Consider the following 21012-nt stretch of genomic DNA (forward strand, 5'->3'; position numbering starts at 1 on the left):
ATTATAGGAGATGCCATGAGACGAGTCAATATCTGTACACAAACGATAGACTCCACAAAAATTACTCCCAGACGTTTTAATTTCTGTTTCCAATTTAGTTCCATGGATAGGGACATTAGGTCTATAATCAGGAAGCATTGGCATATATTGGAAAGAGACAAAGAATTGATTGACATTGCTGTAGAAGGCCCTCTTATTGCCAACAGACGGGGGAGAAGGATTAGAGATGTTTTAGTTCGTAACCGTATAACAGAACGTAAAAGTACGTGGTTAGAACAAATGACACCGAAAGGGAATCATAGATGCGGACAGTGCCGATATTGTCGCTTCCATATCCAGGCTCCTGTTTTAAACATTGGTCCCTGTATACATCGTGTCCAACAATTAATCACCTGTAGGACAGATTACGTAGTGTACGTTATTTTCTGTCCCTGCAGGAGATTTTATATAGGCAAGACAATCCGCAAATTATTTACACGTTTTAGGGAGCACCAAAGATCTATTCATTCAGGGAAAGGTGTTCCCAGGCTTATCCAACATATTAAAGAATGTCATGCAGGAGATCCTAATGTATTAACTTTTGCAGGGATCGAAAAAGTATTTCTACCACAACAAGGAGGTGACCTGCAAAAGCTTTTGCTACAGCGCGAGGCTAGATGGATAATGAGAACAAAGGCGACAGGTCCGGCCGGACTTAACGAAAAAATCGACATGTCGGTGTTTTTATAAAGCTTGGGTCAAATATATGGTTAGATCAGCACGATTGGGCACTATAATCTCTCGCTTTGATTATCTCTTTTCTTTTCTCTAAAATTTACTTTGTTCCAATAATAATGATAATAATAAGGAGATACGATTCGGATACAATACCAGCTTTTTAAATTGTTCATTTATATAATGGTACAAAAAACGCAAAGTCTGATGATCTCGTCCTGTTTGCTACATGACTGTATATCGTATGTAGTTTATATCCACTTTTTATGTTAATTTTGTTACTCTAGGTGTATGTATAACATCGCAATATTCATGTCGATCTATTTGATTTTAAAGTATATGTAATTTCACTTATCCTCCTGACGTGCACCTGATTTCTGCCTGCGCTGAATGGGATATACGTCATAGGGGGCGGTGCTGTTGCACTTATCTCACCTGGCGTTGTTCCATTCCAGCGTGGACCCGTAGAAGCGCCGGTGTGGGCGCGAAACGGCTGTTGTCCTCTCCCCGCTCACCTCTTGTATGTTTTTCTCACCCGAGCCGTGAACACAGTCTCATTATCGCTTGAATAAAAGACACAATCTGCTTCACAGGATCGGTGAGTGTTGCCACGTTTTTTCCTTTATTTTCGTATTTTTTTTCAATAAAAAGCGTCTTTTAGCGTGTGACAGTTGCCAAACTTAAAAACCCGCTATAAAAACCCTCTATAAATAGTAAATCAAACCCCCCTTTATCACCCCCTTAGTTAGAGAAAAATAATAAAATTAAAAAAAAATTCCATTTTACCATTAGGGTTAAGGTTGGGGCTAAAGTTAGAGTTAGGGTTGGGGCTAAAGTTAGGGTTGGGATTACATTTACGGTGTGGACTAGGGTTAGGGGTGTGTCAGGGTTAGGGGTGTGGTTATGGTTAGGGTTGGGATTAGGTTTAAGGGTGTGTTGGGGTTAGGGGTGTGCTCGGCTTAGGGTTGTAGTTAGGATTGGGATTAGGGTTAGGGGTGTGTTTGGGTTAGGGGTGTGGTTAGGTTGGGATTAGGGTTAGGGGTGTGTTGGGGTTAGGGTTGAAGTTAGAATTGGGAGGTTTCCACTGTTTAGGCACATCAGGAGCTCTCCAAACGCGACATGGGGTCCGATCCTAATTCCAGCCAGTTCTGCATTGAAAAGTCAAACATTGCTCCTTCTCTTCCGAGCTCTGCCCTGCGCCCAGACAGTGGTTTACCCCCACATATGGGGTGACAGCGTATTCAGGACAAATTGGACAACAACTTTTGCAGTCCAATTTCTCCTGTTAAATCATTATTGTGGGGGGAAAAATTATTTTTTATTTTTACGGCTCTACATTATAAACTTCTGTGAAGCACTTGAGAGTTCAAAATGCTCACCACACATCTAGATAAGTTCCTTTGGGGGTCTACTTTCCAAAATCGTGTCACTTGTGGGGGGTTTCCACTGTTTAGCAAATTAGGGGCTCTCCAAACGCGACATGGCGTTCGATCTTAATTCCAGCCAATTTTGCATTGAAAGGTCAAACAACGCTCCTTCCGTTCTGAGCTCTGCCATGCCCCCAAACAGTGGTTCCCCCCACATATGTGGTATCTGCATATTCTGGACAAATTGCACAATAACTTTTGGGGTCCAATTTCTCCTGTTACCCTTGGGAAAACAAAAAAATTTGGACCTGAAGTAATTTTTTGTGAAAAAAAGTTAAATGTTCTTTTTTTTAAACATTCCAAAATTTTCTGTAAAGCACCTGAAGGGTTAATAAACTTCTTGAATGTTGTTTTGAGCACTTTGAGGGGTTCAGTTTTTAGAATGGTGTCACTTTTGGGTATTTTCTATCATATAGACCCCTCAAAGTGACTTCAAATGTGATGTGGTCCCTAAAAAAAATGGTGTTGTAAAAATGAGAAATCGCTGGTCAACTTTTAACCATTATAACTCCCTAAGAAGAAAAAAATGTTGGTTCCAAAATTATACTGATGTAAAGTAGACATGTGGGAAATATTACTTATTAAGTATTTTGTGTGACATATCTGTGTGATTTAAGGGCATGAAAATTCAAAGGTTGAAAATTGTGGAATTTTTCCAATTTTTGCCAAATTTCCATTTTTTTCATAAATAAACGCAAGTCATATCAAATAAATGTTACCACTATCATGAAGTACAATATGTCACGAGAAAATATTGTCAGAATCAACAGGATCCATGGAAGCGTTCCAGAGTTATAACCTCATAAAGGGACAGTGGTCAGAATTGTAAAAATTGGCCTGCTCATTAACATGCAAACCAACATTTGGAGTAAAGGGATTAAGGAGGAAAAAGCCCCGAGGGCAGCATCCGACCACTTGGAAAAATCAGACCCCTTCCTTGTCATGTCAGTAAGGGGTTTCACAATTACTGAATAATTATGGATGAATTTAAAGTAAAACCCAAAAAATGTTGTAGAGCCTTCAAATTCTCGGGACGGTCCCAATCAAGGACAGCACGGATCTTCTCTGGATCCATCTGAAAACCCTAAGATGACCACAGGTACCCCAAAAACTGCACCTCCTGCACAGCGAAAACACATTTTTCTAGTTTGGCATATAGTTTGTTATCATTTGCAGCACCTGTTTAACATGCCCCCGATGTGTATCAAAATCAGGTGAGTAAACCAAAATATCATGTAGATAGGCCACCACAAACCTGCCCACCAAGTGATGGAAAATATCATTAATGAAATGCTGGAATACTGCAGGTGCATTGGTCAGACTGAAAGGCATGAATAGACTCTCGAAATTACTCTTGGGGGTATTGAATGCTGTTTTCATTCTTCCACTTTTCTGATTCTAACCAGGTTGTAGGCCCCCTTAAATCCAACTTGGAGAATACCTTAGCTCCCACATCCTGGATGAGCAGATCCGAAATCAGAGGAAGAGAGTATCGATCTCGGATGGTAATTTGTTTTAATTCCCAGAAATCTAAACAGGAACGTAGACCGCCATCTTTTTTATTCACGAAGAAGAACCCTGCCACTACGGACGAAGTTGAGGGTCTGATTTGCCCCTTCTCCAGACTTTCCGCAATTAAATCCTTAACTAGTTCTCATGGCAGTAATCCCCCCACTCAACGATCTCCCTAGTTTTCCAATCCACTAACAGATTATGTTTCACCAACCAGGGAAGACCTAATACAATATGGGGTGGGAAGACAGGTCATAGCAAGGAATTTTTTAACAATGAATCGACCCCCCTCAGTCTTACGTTATGTACAATCTGAGTAAGAGCTTTCTGTGCAAGTGGTGCTGAGTCGGTGGCAAAGATGGGAATGGGCTTAGCTAAAGTACAGCAAGCCAGCCCGTGAGTTCTAGCAAACTCTGAATCAACCATGCTGACTCCAGCTCCACTGTCAACAAACACAGAAATCTCAGTTTTGCTCTCCAGCACCACTTCTGCTGTCAGGATAAACCGGGAACTGCAGGTTGCCGAAAAATGTACTCAATTTTTATTCAACTCCAGACTACCAAGAGTTAAACGAGTCTCATTTTGCTTAGGCATCAAAGGACAGGCCCCCATAAAATATCTATTTTTTCCACAAAAAAACACTATTTTTTGCTAATTTCCAGGGAAATGTACGATGCAGAGGTACCCCCTAACTGCATGGGTTCCTCCACCTTCCCCAGAGCTGGTTCACCGCTAGAACGCTTCCCTGGCAAAGGGGCAATCCCGAAGGCATCTATCAATGCGAATAGCCAATGACATAGCAGCCTCCAAGAACTCAGGGGTTACATACACTGCCAAAGCATCCTTCAACCTTTCAGTAAGGCCCTGAAGAAATTGGCTTCTGAGATCAGGATCATTCCATTTTGTATCTGTTGCCCAACTGCGGAATTTGGAGCTATATGTCTCCACTAACCGATTCCCTTACTGAAGGTGACGCAACCTGGACTCAGCCAAGGCGATTCAGTCAGGGTCATCATAGATAAGGGCTAGAGCCAAGAAAATCCCTCCACAGATTGGAGACAAACCGAATCCTGCAGGAAAGAGAAAGCCCAAGATTTAGGATCTCCTTGCAGCAGAGATATCACAATACCAACTTGTTGCTCCTCATTTCCGGAGGAGTGAGGACAAAGTTTGAGAAATACAGTTTCCAAGCATCCTTGAAAACAAAAAATTTGAAAACCTGTCTGGGAGGGCAACTTTAGGTTCCAGCTGGACCGGCCCACCTGCAGAGAGCCCAACATTAGCGACCTGCAGCTGCTGATTCTGTTGCAGAACCTCATGGCAGAGGTCAGTCACCTCAGAGACAGACAGTGTAATCGGATCTATAACCAATGAGAAAAGGAAAAAAAACACGCCCGAAGGAAAGAAAAACATGCACAAATATAACCACTTGTGAGGTTTTTTTTTCCATTAAATATGTACGGCTGGTGATACTGTCACGCACAGTGTAGGAAAGACTAAGTGCGAGACGAAGGGATGAGGGGAAGAAAGCCAAAGGCTAGGAAAAGGGGGAGAGGTGACCCCTAGGCAGATCTAAACTAACACTGTCTGCCCTAATAATCATCCCTATATAGGTTCTGTACCTATCGCCGAGTAGGAACCTAAGCCCTGTATATCCCTAGTGATAGGCCCTGGTTAGGGACAGGACGGGGTGGGCACTAGTCAGTCCCCACTACAACTAAAGACAAAGGGGGGGGGAGACGAACATGGGGAACACTTATCTTAAGCAGACTCAGAGAGGTAACACCAGACGTCCTCCAGCCAATCCTGAGAGGAAGGTAGCCCACTGCTACAGCTCCAAGCCTTCACAGGGGAGAAATGTGAATATCACTGGCGATTCCCAGAAGCAGCCGGGATGTCTATAAACACCCAGGTCCAGGTGTGTCAATAAGAGCCGAAGGGAGATTGCTACTGGGTCCAAGAGTCAGAAGTATTAAGAAGGCATCTGCAAAGCCAAACGCAGATACCTTCTGCAGCCAGATGCAGAGCGACTGTCTTCAGCATCTGACACACCCGTGACAGCAAATGAAGGAGACTTGCTAATCAGGACTGTAGTGCTAAAGCTGGGTCGTGGCGAAATAGAGAGAAACTGTTCATTGAAAGCCTTGGAGTATACTACGTAGGAAGGATACTGTGTGGAAAATGCCTCATACTATAAAGGAAATATCCATAAAACTTTGTGCTCGCTGTCCGTTGTATAAAAGCCTTACCAAGTTACCGTTCAGTAAAGAGGTTTTTTTTTAAGAATGGTGGTCGCCTTAGTTGAAATGTGAAACATCTGGAACTGGCAAACCCGCAACATCGGTTATATGCAGTCTGCACAGGCGTAAGGCCCTCATAGCACAAGTCCACACACCGAGCCAGGACCTCCACTTTCATTTACCACCCTGTAATCACGCCCCCGGAACTGATTAACAGCCGGCCCTAATGATGAGTCAGCTGTCATGGGACGCGGTTACAGCCACAGCTCTCTATACATGAATTTGACGAGTGCTCCCAGCTTGCTCTTACTCTGCCCACTTTGTAAAAACACCAAAAGTCCCCAAATTTTAGCTCATCCTTAACCCCTTTCTGCCATTAGACGTACTATTCCGTCTATGTGGGGTGGGCCCTACTTCCCAAGGACGGAATAGTACGTCATAGGCGATCGGCCGCGCTCACGGGGGGAGCGCGGCCGATCGCGGCCCGGGTGTCAGCTGCTTATCGCAGCTGACATCCGGCACTATGTGCCAGGAGCAGTCACGGACCGCCCCCAGCACATTAACCCCCGGAACACCGCGATCAAACATGATCGCGATGTGCCGGCGGTGCAGGGAAGCATCGTGCAGGGAGGGGGCTCTCTGCGGGCTTCCCTGAGACCCCCGCAGCAACGCGATGTGATCGCATTGCTGCGAGGGTCTCTTACCTTCCGCCCTGCAGCAAGTCCCGGATCCAAGATGGCCGCGGATCCGGGTCCTGCAGGGAGGGAGGTGCCTTACCAAGTGCCTGCTCAGAGCAGGCACTTGGTAACGCTGCAGCGCTCTTTGACAGATCAGTGATCTGTATTGTCCCCCCCTGGGACAAAGTAAAAAAGTTAAAAAAATTTTTTTACAAGTGTGTAAAAAAAAAAAAAAAAATCCTAAATAATGAAAAAAAAATATATTATTCCCATAAATACATTTCTTTATCTAAATAATAAAAAAAAACAATAAAAGTACACATATTTAGTATCGCCGCGTCCGTAACGACCCGACCTATAAAACTGTCCCACTAGTTAACCCCTTCAGTAAACACCGTAAGAAAAAAAAAAAAAACGAGACAAAAAACAACGCTTTATTATCATACCGCCGAACAAAAAGTGGAATAACACGCGATCAAAAGGACAGATATAAATAACCATGGTACCGCTGAAAGCATCATCTTGTCCCGCAAAAAACGAGCCGCCATACAGCAACATCAGCCAAAAAATAAAAAAGTTATAGTCCTCAGAATAAAGCAATGCAAAAATAATTATTTTTTCTATAAAATAGTTTTTATCGTATAAAAGCGCCAAAACATAAAAAAATGATATAAATGAGGTGTCGCTGTAATCGTAGTGACCCGAAGAATAAAACTGCTTTATCAATTTTACCAAACGCGGAACGGTATAAACGCCTCCCCCAAAAGAAATTCATGAATAGCTGGTTTTTGGTATTTCTGCCTCACAAAAATCGGAATAAAAAGCGATCAAAAAATGTCACGTGCCCGAAAATGTTACCAGTAAAAACGTCAACTCGTCCCGCAAAAAACAAGACCTCACATGACTGTGGACTCAAATATGGAAAAATTATAGCTCTCAAAATGTGGTAACGCAAAAAATATTTTTTGCAATAAAAAGCGTCTTTCAGTGTGTGACGGCTGCGAATCATAAAAATCCGCTAAAAAACCCGCTATAAAAGTTAATCAAACCCCCCTTCATCACCCCCTTAGTTAGGGAAAAATAAAAAAAATTGAAAAATATTTATTTCCATTTTACCATTAGGGCTAGGGTTAGGGCTAGGGTTAGGGCTAGGGTTAGGACTAGGGTTAGGACTAGGGTTAGGACTAGGGTTAGGGCTAGAGTTAGGGTTAGGGCTATGGTTAAGGCTACAGTTAGGGTTAAGGCTACAGTTAGGGTTGGGGCTAAAGTTAGGGTTAGGGTTTGGATTACATTTGCCTTTGGGAATAGGGTTGGGATTAAGGTTAGGGGTGTGTCTGGGTTAGAGGTGTGGTTAGGGTTACCATTGGAATTAGGGTTAGGGGTGTGTTTGGATTAGGGTTTCAGTTATAATTGGGGGGTTTCCACTGTTTAGACACATCAGGGGCTCTCCAAACGCGACATGGTGTCCGATCTCAATTCCAGCCAATTCTGCGTTGAAAAAGTAAAACAGTGCTCCTTCCCTTCCGAGCTCTCCCGTGTGCCCAAACAGGAGTTTACCCCAACATATGGGGTATCAGCGTACTCAGGACAAATTGGACAACAACTTTTGGGGTCCAATTTCTCTTGTTACCCTTGGGAAAATACAAAACTGGGGGCTAAAAAATAATTTTTGTGGGAAAAAAAAAGATTTTTTATTTTCACGGCTCTGCGTTATAAACTGTAGTGAAACACTTGGGGGCTCAAAGTTCTCACAACACATCTAGATAAGTTCCTTGGGGGGTCTAGTTTCCAATATGGGGTCACTTGTGGGGGGTTTCTACTGTTTAGGTACATTAGGGGCTCTGCAAATGCAATGTGACGCCTGCAGACCATTCCATCTAAGTCTGTATTCCAAATGGCGCTCCTTCCCTTCCGAGCCCTCCCATGTGCCCAAACGGTGGTTCCCCCCCACATATGGGGTATCAGCGCACTCAGGACAAATTGCACAACAACTTTTGGGGTCCAATTTCACCTGTTACCCTCGGGGAAAATACAAAACTGGGGGCTAAAAAATAATTTTTGTGGGAAAAAATTTTTGTTTTATTTTTACGGCTCTGCATTATAAACTTCTGTGAAGCTCTTGGTGGGTCAAAGTGCTCACCACACATCTAGATAAGTTCCTTAGGTGGTCTACTTTCCAAAATGGTGTCACTTGTGGGGGGTTTCAATGTTTAGGCACATCAGTGGCTCTCCAAACGCAACATGGCGTCTCATCTCAATTCCTGTGAATTTTGCATTGAAAAGTCAAACGGCGCTCCTTCCCTTCCGAGCTCTCCCATGCGCCCAAACAGTGGTTTACCTCCACTTTTGGGGTATCAGCGTACTCAGGACAAATTGTACAACAAGTTTTGGGGTCCATTTTCTCCTGTAACCCTTGGTAAAATAAAACAAATTGGAGCTGAAGTAAAATTTTTTGTGAAAAAAAGTTAAATGTTAATTTTTATTTAAACATTCCAAAAATTCCTGTGAAACACCTGAAGGGTTAATAAACTTCTTGAATGTGGTTTTGAGAACCTTGAGGGGTGCAGTTTTTAGAATGGTGTCACACTTGGGTATTTTCTATCATATAGACCCCTCAAAATGACTTCAAATGAGATGTGGTCCCTAAAATAAAATGGTGTTGTAAAAATGAGAAATTGCTGGTCAACTTTTAACCCTTATAACTCCCTAACAAAAAAAAATTTTGGTTCCAAAATTGTGCTGATGTAAAGTAGACATGTGGGAAATGTTACTTATTAAGTATTTTGTGTGACATATCTCTGTGATTTAATTGCATAAAAATTCAAAGTTGGAAAATTGCGCAATTTTCTAAATTTTTGCCATATTTCCATTTTTTTCACAAATAAACGCAGGTACTATCAAAGAAATTTTACCACTATCATGAAGTACAATATGTCACGAGAAAACAGTGTCAGAATCACTGGGATCCGTTGAAGCGTTCCAGAGTTATAACCTCATAAAGGGACAGTGGTCAGAATTGTAAAAATTGGCCCGGTCCATAACGTGCAAACCACCCTTGGGGGTAAAGGGGTTAAGCTGCGCCAAAATTTTGTGAGTTTACAAAGCTTTTAACAGCAGAATACTGACATAAGCTTTATTGAATCAGTCCCTTAGACTTTGCAACTAGCATTTAAACTCTTCTAATGGAACAGGAACAAAAGGGGATATCTAATTACCATGTATCCAGAATGTTCAAATTGCATAATGGTTTATAGAGTATCAACGTTCAGAGTTCAATGGAGTGGATACTTTCTTAAGCCAAAAACATTGCTCTGCCCAGCACAAAACCTAACTGTGCATGTGGAACGCCTGCCAGGGCCGTGGGGCACTCGGTCCCGGGTTCGGTACTTAAGGGGACGTGTCACAGCGGCGACCCGGTCCGTGGCCCTGGGCACCCATGTAACAGGGATATTGATTAAAGTTATGTTCGTGACGCCACCTGTGGTATTCGGTCAGTAGGGACTGACGCTGCTTAAAGGGGTCCTCTGGGGTGATGTTTTGGCAGCTAGATGGTATAACTTCCCACAGGTGAAGTAGGTCCCCAAGGCTCCCGATGTATAGATGAAGATGGTCAGTGGTGCGGTAAGAAACGTAGGACACAGGTTTCCAGTCTCTTTGCCTGGTTTACTGTAGCTTCAGCAACCGCAGTCCAGGGCACCAGATCACAGGTACAAGCAGGGTCCGACCGGCTTGGAAGCGAATCCAGAGTCCCCTTTACCGAGTGGAGATGAAAGCCTTCTTCAAAGCACGGTGGTGTTGTAGTCCCTTACTGCCTATGGCTTCTGATAAGGTCCTCACAGTTCTCTCTGTCTCCCATAAAGGTTAGGACACAAACCCGTATGACAGGTGACTCAAGCCTTTTTACAGGGTCTGTAGCACGACCCGGGCCCTATATGTCACTGTGCCACCTGGGTATAAAGGCAGACAGGTAACTTAAAGTCCAGCTGTCCTGTAGGTTTCTGCTATGTCCCTTAGAATCCGGCGCGGCCACGGTCTGCCAGCTACCGGAATCTGTGCTTGCCAGGGAGGTAGCCAAAACACTGCTCTGCTCCCCTGGTGTTACTCTCCTGTGCCTTTTCTCTCCTGCACACTTTCCACAATGTTCCATAACGATTTCGTTAATGATATCGTTGCAACGTCACACTTTTTGTGACATAGCAACGATCCCGCTAACGATATCTTTTATGTGTGACAGCGACCAACGATCAGGCCCCTGCTGGGAGATCGTTGGTCGTGGGGAATGATCATGACCTTTTTTTGGTCGCTGATCACCCCGCTGTCATCGCTAGATCGGCGTGTGTGACGCCGATCTAGCGATGTGTTCACCTGTAACCAGGGTAAACATCGGGTTACTAAGTGCAGGGCCGCACTTAGTACCCCGATATTTACCCTGGTTACCATTGTAAAAGTAAAAAAAAAAAACACTACATACTCACATTCCGATGTCTGTCACGTTCCCCGGCGTCAGCTTCCCTGCACTGTGTCAGCGCCAGCCGGCCGTAAAGCAGAGCACAGCGGTGATGTCACCGCTCTGCTTTACGGCCGGCGCTTACACAGTGCAGGGAAGCTGACGCCGGGGAACGTGACAGACATCGGAATGTGAGTATGTAGTGTTTTTTTTTTTTACTTTTACAATGGTAACCAGGGTAAATATCGGGTTACTAAGTGCGGCCCTGCACTTAGTAACCCGATGTTTACCCTGGTTACCCAGGGACTTCGGCATCGTTGAAGACAGTTTCAACGATGCCGAAGTCTTTCCCCGGATCATTGGTCGCTGGAGAGAGCTGTCTGTGTGACAGCTCCCCAGCGACCACACAACGACTTACCAACGATCACAGCCAGGTCGTATCGCTGGTCGTGATCGTTGGTAAATCGTTTAGTGTAACGGTACCTTTAGGTTTACCTAAGATCCAGCCTGCTCCTCTTCCTCTGCTTACTGTCACTGAATGTAAACATTGATTCCTGAGGATGAACTGACGAGCAAGCGAATCACTAATAAAACACAGCAAGAAAATATCTAATAAAATACAACAATATCGACGCAAACGGTGCTCCGTGCTGTAAAAAGTCTGTATCTCTTAGAGCTGTGGACTCCGCTCTACGTCCATTTGTCATATAGTCTTTAGTAAGCGGCTATATCCTTACACCAGCCTTACATCACCTAGCACATTGACAATCGTCTGGTTGAGTGGTGGACACTGGACAGCACATCGGCACTGGACCCTGAGGGGTTGGAAACATGCTGTGCAGTTAAGATTCACGCTTCTCTATATGGCAGTCTGGTAAGACAGGTTTGAATATACAGTAGGTAAGGATAAAGTTACCTGCCTAAATGCTTTGGATTTGTTTTCAGAGGTTGGCATTGGCCTCCTTGACATTTTGAGCAATTCTATTCTTCCAAGTTTGGGGGAAGGAACTTTTATGTTACTGCACGACTGTCGTAGTGCACAAAGCAAGGTCCATAAATGCAAGTTGGGGTGAGTTTAGTGTGAAAGAACTTGACTGACCGCACAGAGCTATCAAACAGTTTTGGGATAACTTAGAATAGAGATTAAATTTACGGACCATTGATGGACAGCCAGTGGACGCTGGTCGTCTACAGCCTTTACAGTTCAGTCAGATGGAACAGTTCTGTGTTAAAGGGGACCTGTCATTTTGAAAATGTGTGATTGGCCAGCAGGATGTTATACAGGTGTGGCCAAAAGTATTGACACCCCTGCAATTCTATCAGATAATACTCAGTTTCTTCCTGAAAATGATTGCAATCACAAATTCTTTGGTATTATTATCTTCATTTAATTTGTCTTAAATGAAAAAACACAAAAGAGAATGAAGCAAAAAGCAAAACATTGACCATTTCACACAAAACTCCAAAAATGGGCCAGAGAAAAGTGTTGGCACCCTCAGCCTAATACTTGGTTGCACAACCTTTAGCCAAAATAACTGCGACCAACCGCTTCCGGTAACCATCAATGAGTTTCTTACAATGCTCTGCTGGAATTTTAGACCATTCTTCTTTGGCAAACTGCTCCAGGTCCCTGATATTTGAAGGATGCCTTCTCCAAACTGCCATTTTTAGATCTTTCCACAGGTGCTTCTATGGGATTCAGGTCTGGACTCATTGCTGGCCACCTTAGAAGTCTCCAGTGCTTTCCTCAAACCATTTTCTAGTGCTTTTTGAAGTGTGTTTTGGGTCATTGTCCTGCTGGAAGACCCATGACCTCTGAGGGAGACCCAGCTTTCTCACAGTGGGCCCTACATTATGCTGCAAAATTTGTTGGTAGTCTTCAGGCTTCATAATGCCATGCACACAGTCAAGCAGTCCAGTGCCAGAGGTAGCAAAGCAACCCCAAAACATCAGGGAACCTCCGCCATGTTTGACTCTAGGGACCGTGTTCTTTTCTTTGAATGCCTCTTTTTTTCTCCTGTAAACTCTATGTTGATGCCTTTGCCCATAAAGCTCTGCTTTTGTCTCATCTGACCAGAGAACATTCTTCCAAAACGTTTTAGGCTTTTTTAGGTAAGTTTTGGCAAACCCCAGCCTGGCTTTTTTTTATATCTCAGGGTAAGAAGTGGGGTCTTCCTGGGTCTCCTACCATACAGTCCCTTTTCATTCAGACGCCGACGGATAGTACGGGTTGACACTGTTGTACTCTCGGACTGCAGGGCAGCTTGAACTTGTTTGGATGTTAGTCGAGGTTCTTTATCCAACATCCGCCCAATCTTGGGTTGAAATCTCTTGTCAATTTTTCTTTTCCGTCCACATTTAGGGAGGTTAGCCACAGTGCCATGGGCTTTAAACTTCTTGATAACACTGCGCACGGTAGACACCAGAACATTCAGGTCTCTGGAGATGGACTTGTAGCCTTGAGATTGCTATTGCTTCCTCCCAATTTGGTTTCTCAAGTCCTCAGACAGTTCTTTGGTCTTCTTTCTTTTCTCCATGCTCAATGTGGTACACACAAGGACACAGGACAGAGGTTGAGTCAACTTTAATCCATGTCAACTGGCTGCAAGTGTGATTTAGTTATTGCCAACACCTGTTAGGTGCCACAGGTAAGTTACAGGTGCTGTTAATTACACAAATTAGAGAAGCATCACATGATTTTTCGAACAGTGCCAATACTTTTGTCCACCACCTTTTTTATGTTTGGTGTGGAATTATATCCAATTTGGCTTTAGGACAATTCTTTTTTTGTATTTTTTCATTTAAGACAAATTAAATGAAGATAATAATAACAAAGAATTTGTGTTTGCAATCATTTTCAGGAAGAAACTGAGTATTATCTGACAGAATTGCAGGGGTGTCAATACTTTTGGCCACAACTGTAGGACAGGAGGAGCTGATCAAATTAATATACAATTTCATTAAATCTTGCATTATATTCATTGACATTCCTGTTTTTTTTATATGCACAAGTCTAGTGACTGGACCTACTCAGTGATAGTCAGTCTTCCCTGTAGAACTCTACATGTGGAGATAGCTGCCAATCACTAGTATGACCGCCCACTAGGCTCAAATGCAAAAAAAACAGGGATTTCAAGTAATAAAATACAAGTTATAATGAACTGTTAAAAAAAACAAAAAAAACAACTGTATATATTTCTGCTCAGCTTCTACATTGCCATACATGTTCAAAGTGACAGATTCCCTTTAACCCCTTCATGACATTGGATGTATAGTTAGGTCAAAGGTCGTCTCCCTGCATGTAATGCGGAATACCAGCGATGAGTGAATTGTAAGGAAAACCTCTTTTACTTTGTTTTGGTTCATGAACTTGCAGCTCTCTGGCGCTCCCCTTACCTTCAGGTCAGTCAGGAAACTGCACCGAGGCTAAGTAGTCGCCGAGAGGCTGCCTTGTCTCTGCAGTGAAGGCGGTATATATAACGCCAGTCCCAGGCCGGGAATACATATATAAACCTTCGGTCCGTCACTGCCAGGATACCCCAATAATGACAGAATGCTATGCTGCCACCAGTTCCTCGTTAGATATTCGACCGATCCATTACCAAGCCTATATTGGGTCAGAAACCAACCCCAGGTAGTGTGAATTTGCACGGAGTACGTGTCGGATCGTTCAAAGAAGCTAGCAAATTTATAAGCTTACTCCAGAAAAAATAGGCCGTGTTTAGAAAAGTTACAAAAGATATTACAAATGAGACAAAATACTGTACAAATATGTACAAACAGTTATAAAAATAAAAGGGATAAAAGTGTGAAACTTACTAAATCTCAGTCACAGGTATGACTTGTCGATAAAGGGGAGGAGAGTTCCCTAAAAAAGGATTCAGTACCCCAGCTTGTTGTTCTCAGCTGTCTGTCCGACTCTGAATGCCCCCCAAAATGGACGTTCCTGTTTTATGGTTTTGCCATAAACTTAGGGACTCCCACTTTGGCTGACCTCACATGTTGGCTGTTTCTAAGGAGATACACCTATTTTAGAAAGTTATCACAATCTCCTTTTTGCCATATCTTTGGCCCAGAAGCTCACAGGCCAACGATATTGGCATTATTTTTTCCCCTGTGATTTTACCGTTCTTTAGAGTTCAAACACAGTAATTGTCTGTGATTTACTGGGGGGCATAAATTCATTTCCCAGGTTTCTGATGGCCCTAAATTCTGCAAAACGCTGCCATGCGTAGCCCTAATTGCCCAGATCCTGGAAATCGAATTTTCATGTTTTTATGATTACTGTGTGTTATTAAACTTTGACTTTAAGTGTTATGCCTAGCAGACAAAGGGATTTTCGGCAGGAAAACACATTCAACTCTGCTAGCAAGCTATAAACTCACATTCCAGAATGACCATTTGCCTGAAGGGAGGGGGAAGTGGAAATTCACAGAGAGGGGGAAGTGGCTGTAAGAAGGATTTGGGCTGTACAGAAACCATTGATGGGAGGAGTAGTAGGAAGCGCTGGCAGTGTAACCTGAACAATGGAAAATAATTAATATATTCCTGACATGCATCTTTTCCTGCACATGACAGCTGATCTAATCAGTTGTCATGTGTCTCTAACAGCTGCGGTGGATCTGAAATCAACTTGTGACTGTTAACCACTTAAGTGCCACTGTCAATCACAGACAGAGGCATGTAACATGCGTCAGCCAAAAGTCCAGCCCATCGGCGCCCCTGTCACATGATTGTTGGTCGCCGATGGTTGTTTTGACAGCTGGGGGTCTGCAAAGACCCCGTTCCTGTCATTGTGAATATCCAATGAGCGTCGACCCATGGCCGGTGTTTATTGGAGATTGTTATTTCTGCAACACGTACAGTGGGGGAAATAAGTATTTGATACACTGACGATTTTGCAAGTCTTCCCACCTACAAAGAATGGAGGGGTCGGTAATTTTTATCATAAATGCAAGTACCGTATGAGGAGTGCGTCTTATAGTCTGGATGTATGGTGTCTGGCTGAGGTGGAGGCACCGTTTTGGCGGAGCATTGGGTTACAGGAGGCTGGAGCTGGCGGCTCCGGCTTACTCTTGTGCCCGCTGCTAAAGAGAAATGAATATGCACTGCATTCCATGCCCATGGGCGTGGAGGGCTATGAATATTCATTTTTATAGCATCCTGGTATAAATGGCCCCATCCTGTTCCTGGTATTATTGGTCCCATCCTTTTTCTTTTATAATTGGGCCCATCCCGTTCCTGGTATCCATGGCCCCATCAGGAAAGATTAAAAAAAAAAACATTACACTCACCTACACGACGCTCCCTTGCAGCGTCCTGCTTCGGTACCGGAGCAGGACTCTGCGAGGGAGCGCCGTGTAGGTGAGTGTAAGGTTTTAGTTTTTAAATCTTTCCTGATGGGACCATGCATACTAGGAAGGGGGATGGGGCCAATTATAAAAGAAAAAGGAAGGGATCAATCATACCAGGAACAGGATGGGGTCAATTATAAATGAAAAGGGATGGGGCCAATCATACCAGGAACAGGATGGGGCCAATCATACCAGGAAAAGGATGGGGACAATCATACCAGGAACAGGATGGGGACAATCATACCAGGAACAGGATGGGGCCAATTATGAAAGAAAAAGGATTGCACCAATCATACCAGGAACATGATGGGGCCAATTATGAAAGAAAAAGGATGGGACCAATCATACCAGGATGGTGATGGGGCCAATCATACCAGGATAAGGATGGGGCCATGCACACCAGGATAGGGATGAGGGGACCATGCATACCAGGATAGGGATCAGGGAGCCATGCATACCAGGATAGGGATGAGGGGCCATGTGTATCAGAATGGGGATGAGGGGACCATATATATATTTTAGGATAGGGGATATTACAGTACAGAATTGACCATTTTTTGCTTCATTTTTTTTCATAATTTAATCATTTAAAACCTAGGAGTGTCTTATGGTCCTGTGCGTCTTATAGTCCGAAAAATACGGTAATATCGAAAAAATGTTACCACTACCATGAAGTACAATGTGTCATGAAAAAAACAATCTCAGAATCACTGGGGTCGGTTGAAGCGTTCCAGAGTTAAAACAGTCGTTTTCCACCACATATATTAACCCTTCAGGTGCTTCACAGGCATTTTTGGAATTTTTATTTTGACAAGGGTAAAAAGAAAAAAATAGACCACAGAATTTGTTGTGTAATTTCTCCTGAGCCTGCCGATACCCCATATGAGGGAGAAAACCACTGTTTGGGCGCACGGCAGAGCTCAGAAGGGATGGAGAATCATTAGACTTTTTGAATGTAAAATTTCCTGGAATCATTAGCGGACGTCATTTCCCATTTGGAGAGCCACTGATGTGCATAAACAATAGAAACATCCCACAAGTGACCACATTTTGGAAACTAGACCTCACAAGGAATCTACTTAGATGTGTGTGGAGAGCACCTTGAAACCCCAGGTACTTCACAGAAGTTTATAACGTTGAGGCGTGAAAAGAAAAAAATCACATTTTCCCCACAAAAATGTTATTTTGGCCCCAAATTTTGCATTTTCATAAGGGGAACAGGAGAAATTTCACCAATTTGTTGCACAATTTCTCATGAGTACACCGGTACCTCATTTGTGGGGGAATACTACTTTAGAGACACAGTGCAAAGCTCAGAAGGGAAGAGGCGCCATATTGAAATTTAGATTTTGCTGTAGTGGTTTGAGGGTGCCATGTCACAAAGGCAGAGTCCCTGAAGTGCCAGAGCAACAGAACCCCCCCACTATACGTGAACTCATTTTAAAAAGTACATTCCCCAATTAATTAATCTAGGGGTGCAGAGATTATGTTGACACTACATGTGCCTCACAGAATTTTATACCACTGAGCGGTGAAGAAATAATAAATTACATTTTTGCCAGTAAAATGTTGTTTTAGCCCCAAGTTTTTAATTGTTCTAAGGGCAAACAGGATATTTTTTTTTACAACAAACTGAGGTCCATTTTTTCCTGAGTGCACCAATACCCTACATGTAATCGGGAAATATTTTTCAGGCACAGTGCAAAGCTCAGAAGGCAAAGAGCGCCAGATTTTACTGTTATGGTTTGCAGGTGCCATGACCCACTGGCATAGCCCATAAGGTGCCAACACAGCAGAACCCCCCATAAGTGACCCCATTTTACAAACTACACCTCTCAATTCATCTAGGGGTGCAGTGATCATATTGACACCACGGGGGTGTCACAGAATTTTATACCATTGGCAGTGAAGAAAAAATAGCTACATGTCATGATCCATTCCAGGGTTTATTAGTGTCTGCCCTTTTTTGGACGGATCATGTCAAGGGTTATCTTTGCTCTGCCTCATTCTGGGATCAGGTTTGCTATTTAGCTCCCATGAATCTTGCTGGCAGTGTCAGCTATAGTTCTGCCTTCGGCGTGTTAACCTGACCCTGCTTGATTTGCTCTGCTGTGAACCCTGACTTGTCCTGTGTCTGTTAACTCCCTCTGTCGGCCCTTTTCCCAGTATTTCTCTGTCTGTTTATCTGTTTGATTCTCCGGTTCTGATCTCCTGGCTTGGCTATTTACTTCGTTACTGTTTGTCCCTATTGTACCGTATATTGCTCGTTCTGGTTTTCTGGTTTACTGATATCTGGCTACGTCCTGACTATCCGTCTGTCTAATCCTATTATACTGTTGTGCTATCTCGTGCTTTTGACTCGGCTTGTCTGACCACTCTCTCGCCACTTGGTGGCGTCTGTTCTGCTGTCCTGTGTGTGCAGTCTCACTTTCCTCTCAAGCTCCCCCTGGTGGAAGTTGTGCTGTACTTCAATGCAGCAGCCTGACACTACATTTTTACCACCAAAATTTTGTTTTAGCCCCAGATTTTACATTTTCACACAAGAAGTGGGTAAAAATGGCACCAAAATTTGTCCCATAATTTTTACTGAACGTGGCAATACCCCATATCTGGCTGTACTTAGCCATACGGAGAGACTCGGGAGGAACGAAGCGTTATTTGCCTCCTGGAGTGCAGATGAATGGAATAGTTTGCAGACTCCACATACAGAGACCCTAATTGCTAGAAGAGCAGTTCCCCCTCAAGTGACCCCATTTTGAAAACTATACCCTTTGGGGGATTTATCTACAGTAGTGACGATTTTGACTTAATGGGTATTTTCCAGAAACAAGCAGCAGTGAATGTTGCCGAGTGAAAATTGCAAACTGCCGTTGTAGTGACCAGTACGCTGTCGTGACCAGTACGTTGCAGTCACCAGTACGTTATGCCCAGCCTGTGCTTCTGGAGACATGCACCTGTAAGGTAGGCGGGCTCTCATTGCTTCATAAATACCAAACGTGGACGCAATATGTGGTTTAGGTACACTGTGGGGCTCAGAAGGGAGGGGGCATTTGGATTTGGGAGCGGAGAATTTGCTGAATTTCTTTTGGCAGGAGGAGCCATTTCACTTTTCCTGAGCCTTTCTGCTACCAGTAAAGTGGAAGCCCCCTATTTTTCAGATGACAGACATGAGTGAGGGCTTTCTTTTTTGTGGATTGAGTTGAAGTTTTTATTGGGAACATTTTACATAACATTTTGGATCACATTTATCCGGCCCTCTACGCTGACCACTTACTTTTGGGTTTCCATATAAATATCTGAGTGACGTGATTCAGATGAAGCCCCCCCAAGGGATCCATTCACTATAATGAGGCAGCAGAGTTACTCTGGACTCCATCTGGCCTCTGTTAAGCTGTATCCTTCTTTTCAGAAGTGCACAAAACTGTGGCCAACGGCACTTTTATGCAATCCTAAAAAGATGGACACCGCCGGATCACAGGTCAAATGGTGTCCACAGTGCCTCCATCTTCCCCATTATAGGGAATCTTCCACCAGAGGTTTCGTCTGAATCACATATTTTATAGATTTACAAGGAAACCCCGGTGCTGCAAGAGCTCAGCGCCGAGCTCAGAATAAATGTGCGCCGAGCCTTACTGCGATCTTTGGGAGGCAGAATGAAAAAATCAACAGCAGGGGAAGAATTGGTTTTATTTATTTTTTACGCCGTTCCTCGCACGGTATAAGTGATTAGGCGACTTTATTCTTCGGGTCGGTGCCATTACAGCGATACCAGATTTATATCGGGTTTGTATGTTTGGCTGCTGTCACACACTAAAAGATGCTTTTTATTGCCAAAAATAGTTTTTCCAATCCCATATTTAAAGAGCTATAATTTTTTTCCATATTTTGTCCCACATGTCATGTGAGGGCTTGTTTTTGCAGGACGAGTTGACGTTTTTATTGGTAACATTGTCATTTTTTAATCGCTTTCTATTCCAATTTTTGGGAGGCAAAATGAACAAAAAGCAGCAATTCAGGATATTTTTTTTTTTTTTTGGGGGGGGGGGAGGTTATGCCGTTCCATGCATGGTAAAATGGCAGCTTTATTCTTCTCATCAATACAATTGCTAATACCTCATTTATATAACTTTTTTTTAAGCTTTGGCACAATAAAAACTATTTTAAAGAAAAAATAATTATTTTTGCATCACTTTTTTTCTGAGAGCTATAACTTTTATATTGTTCTGCTGATGGAGCTGTATAGCAGGTTGCTTTTTGCGTGACAAGATGATGTTTTCAGCGGTACCATGTATATTTATATCCGTCTTTTTGATCGCTTTTTATTCCACTTTTTGTTAGGTGGTATGATGATAAAGCATTGTTTTTTGCTATTTTTTTTAATTTTTTTATGGTGTTCACTAAAGAGTTTAAAATGGGACGGTTTTATAGGTCGGGTCGTTGCGGGCGTGGCGATACCAAATGTGTGTATTTTTTTCATACAAATATTTATAGATACAACATCTTTTTATTATTATTTTTTTATATATATTTTTACAATTATTGTAAAAAAAATGTTTTTTTTTTTCACTTTGTCCCACTATGGGACTATCATTTTTTGCAGGCTGATCGCTTATGCATCAAAGGGATGCAGCAGCATCCCTA

At 43.1% G+C, this 21012-nt stretch overlaps 1 protein-coding gene across 1 annotated transcript in view; it reads left to right on the plus strand.

Moving 5' to 3' along the window:
- The window catches only part of LOC138666769 (oocyte zinc finger protein XlCOF7.1-like), a 143530-nt gene that overhangs the window by 71192 nt on the left and 51326 nt on the right, over window positions 1-21012 (plus strand). The window contains exon 12 of the mRNA XM_069754941.1: window positions 99-262. Within this exon, the coding sequence (XP_069611042.1) occupies window positions 99-262 (164 nt within the window). The remainder of the gene's footprint in view (window positions 1-98; window positions 263-21012) is intronic.

Source organism: Ranitomeya imitator, chromosome 2 (genome assembly GCF_032444005.1).
Source record: "Ranitomeya imitator isolate aRanImi1 chromosome 2, aRanImi1.pri, whole genome shotgun sequence".
NCBI classification, from domain to species: domain Eukaryota; kingdom Metazoa; phylum Chordata; class Amphibia; order Anura; family Dendrobatidae; genus Ranitomeya; species Ranitomeya imitator.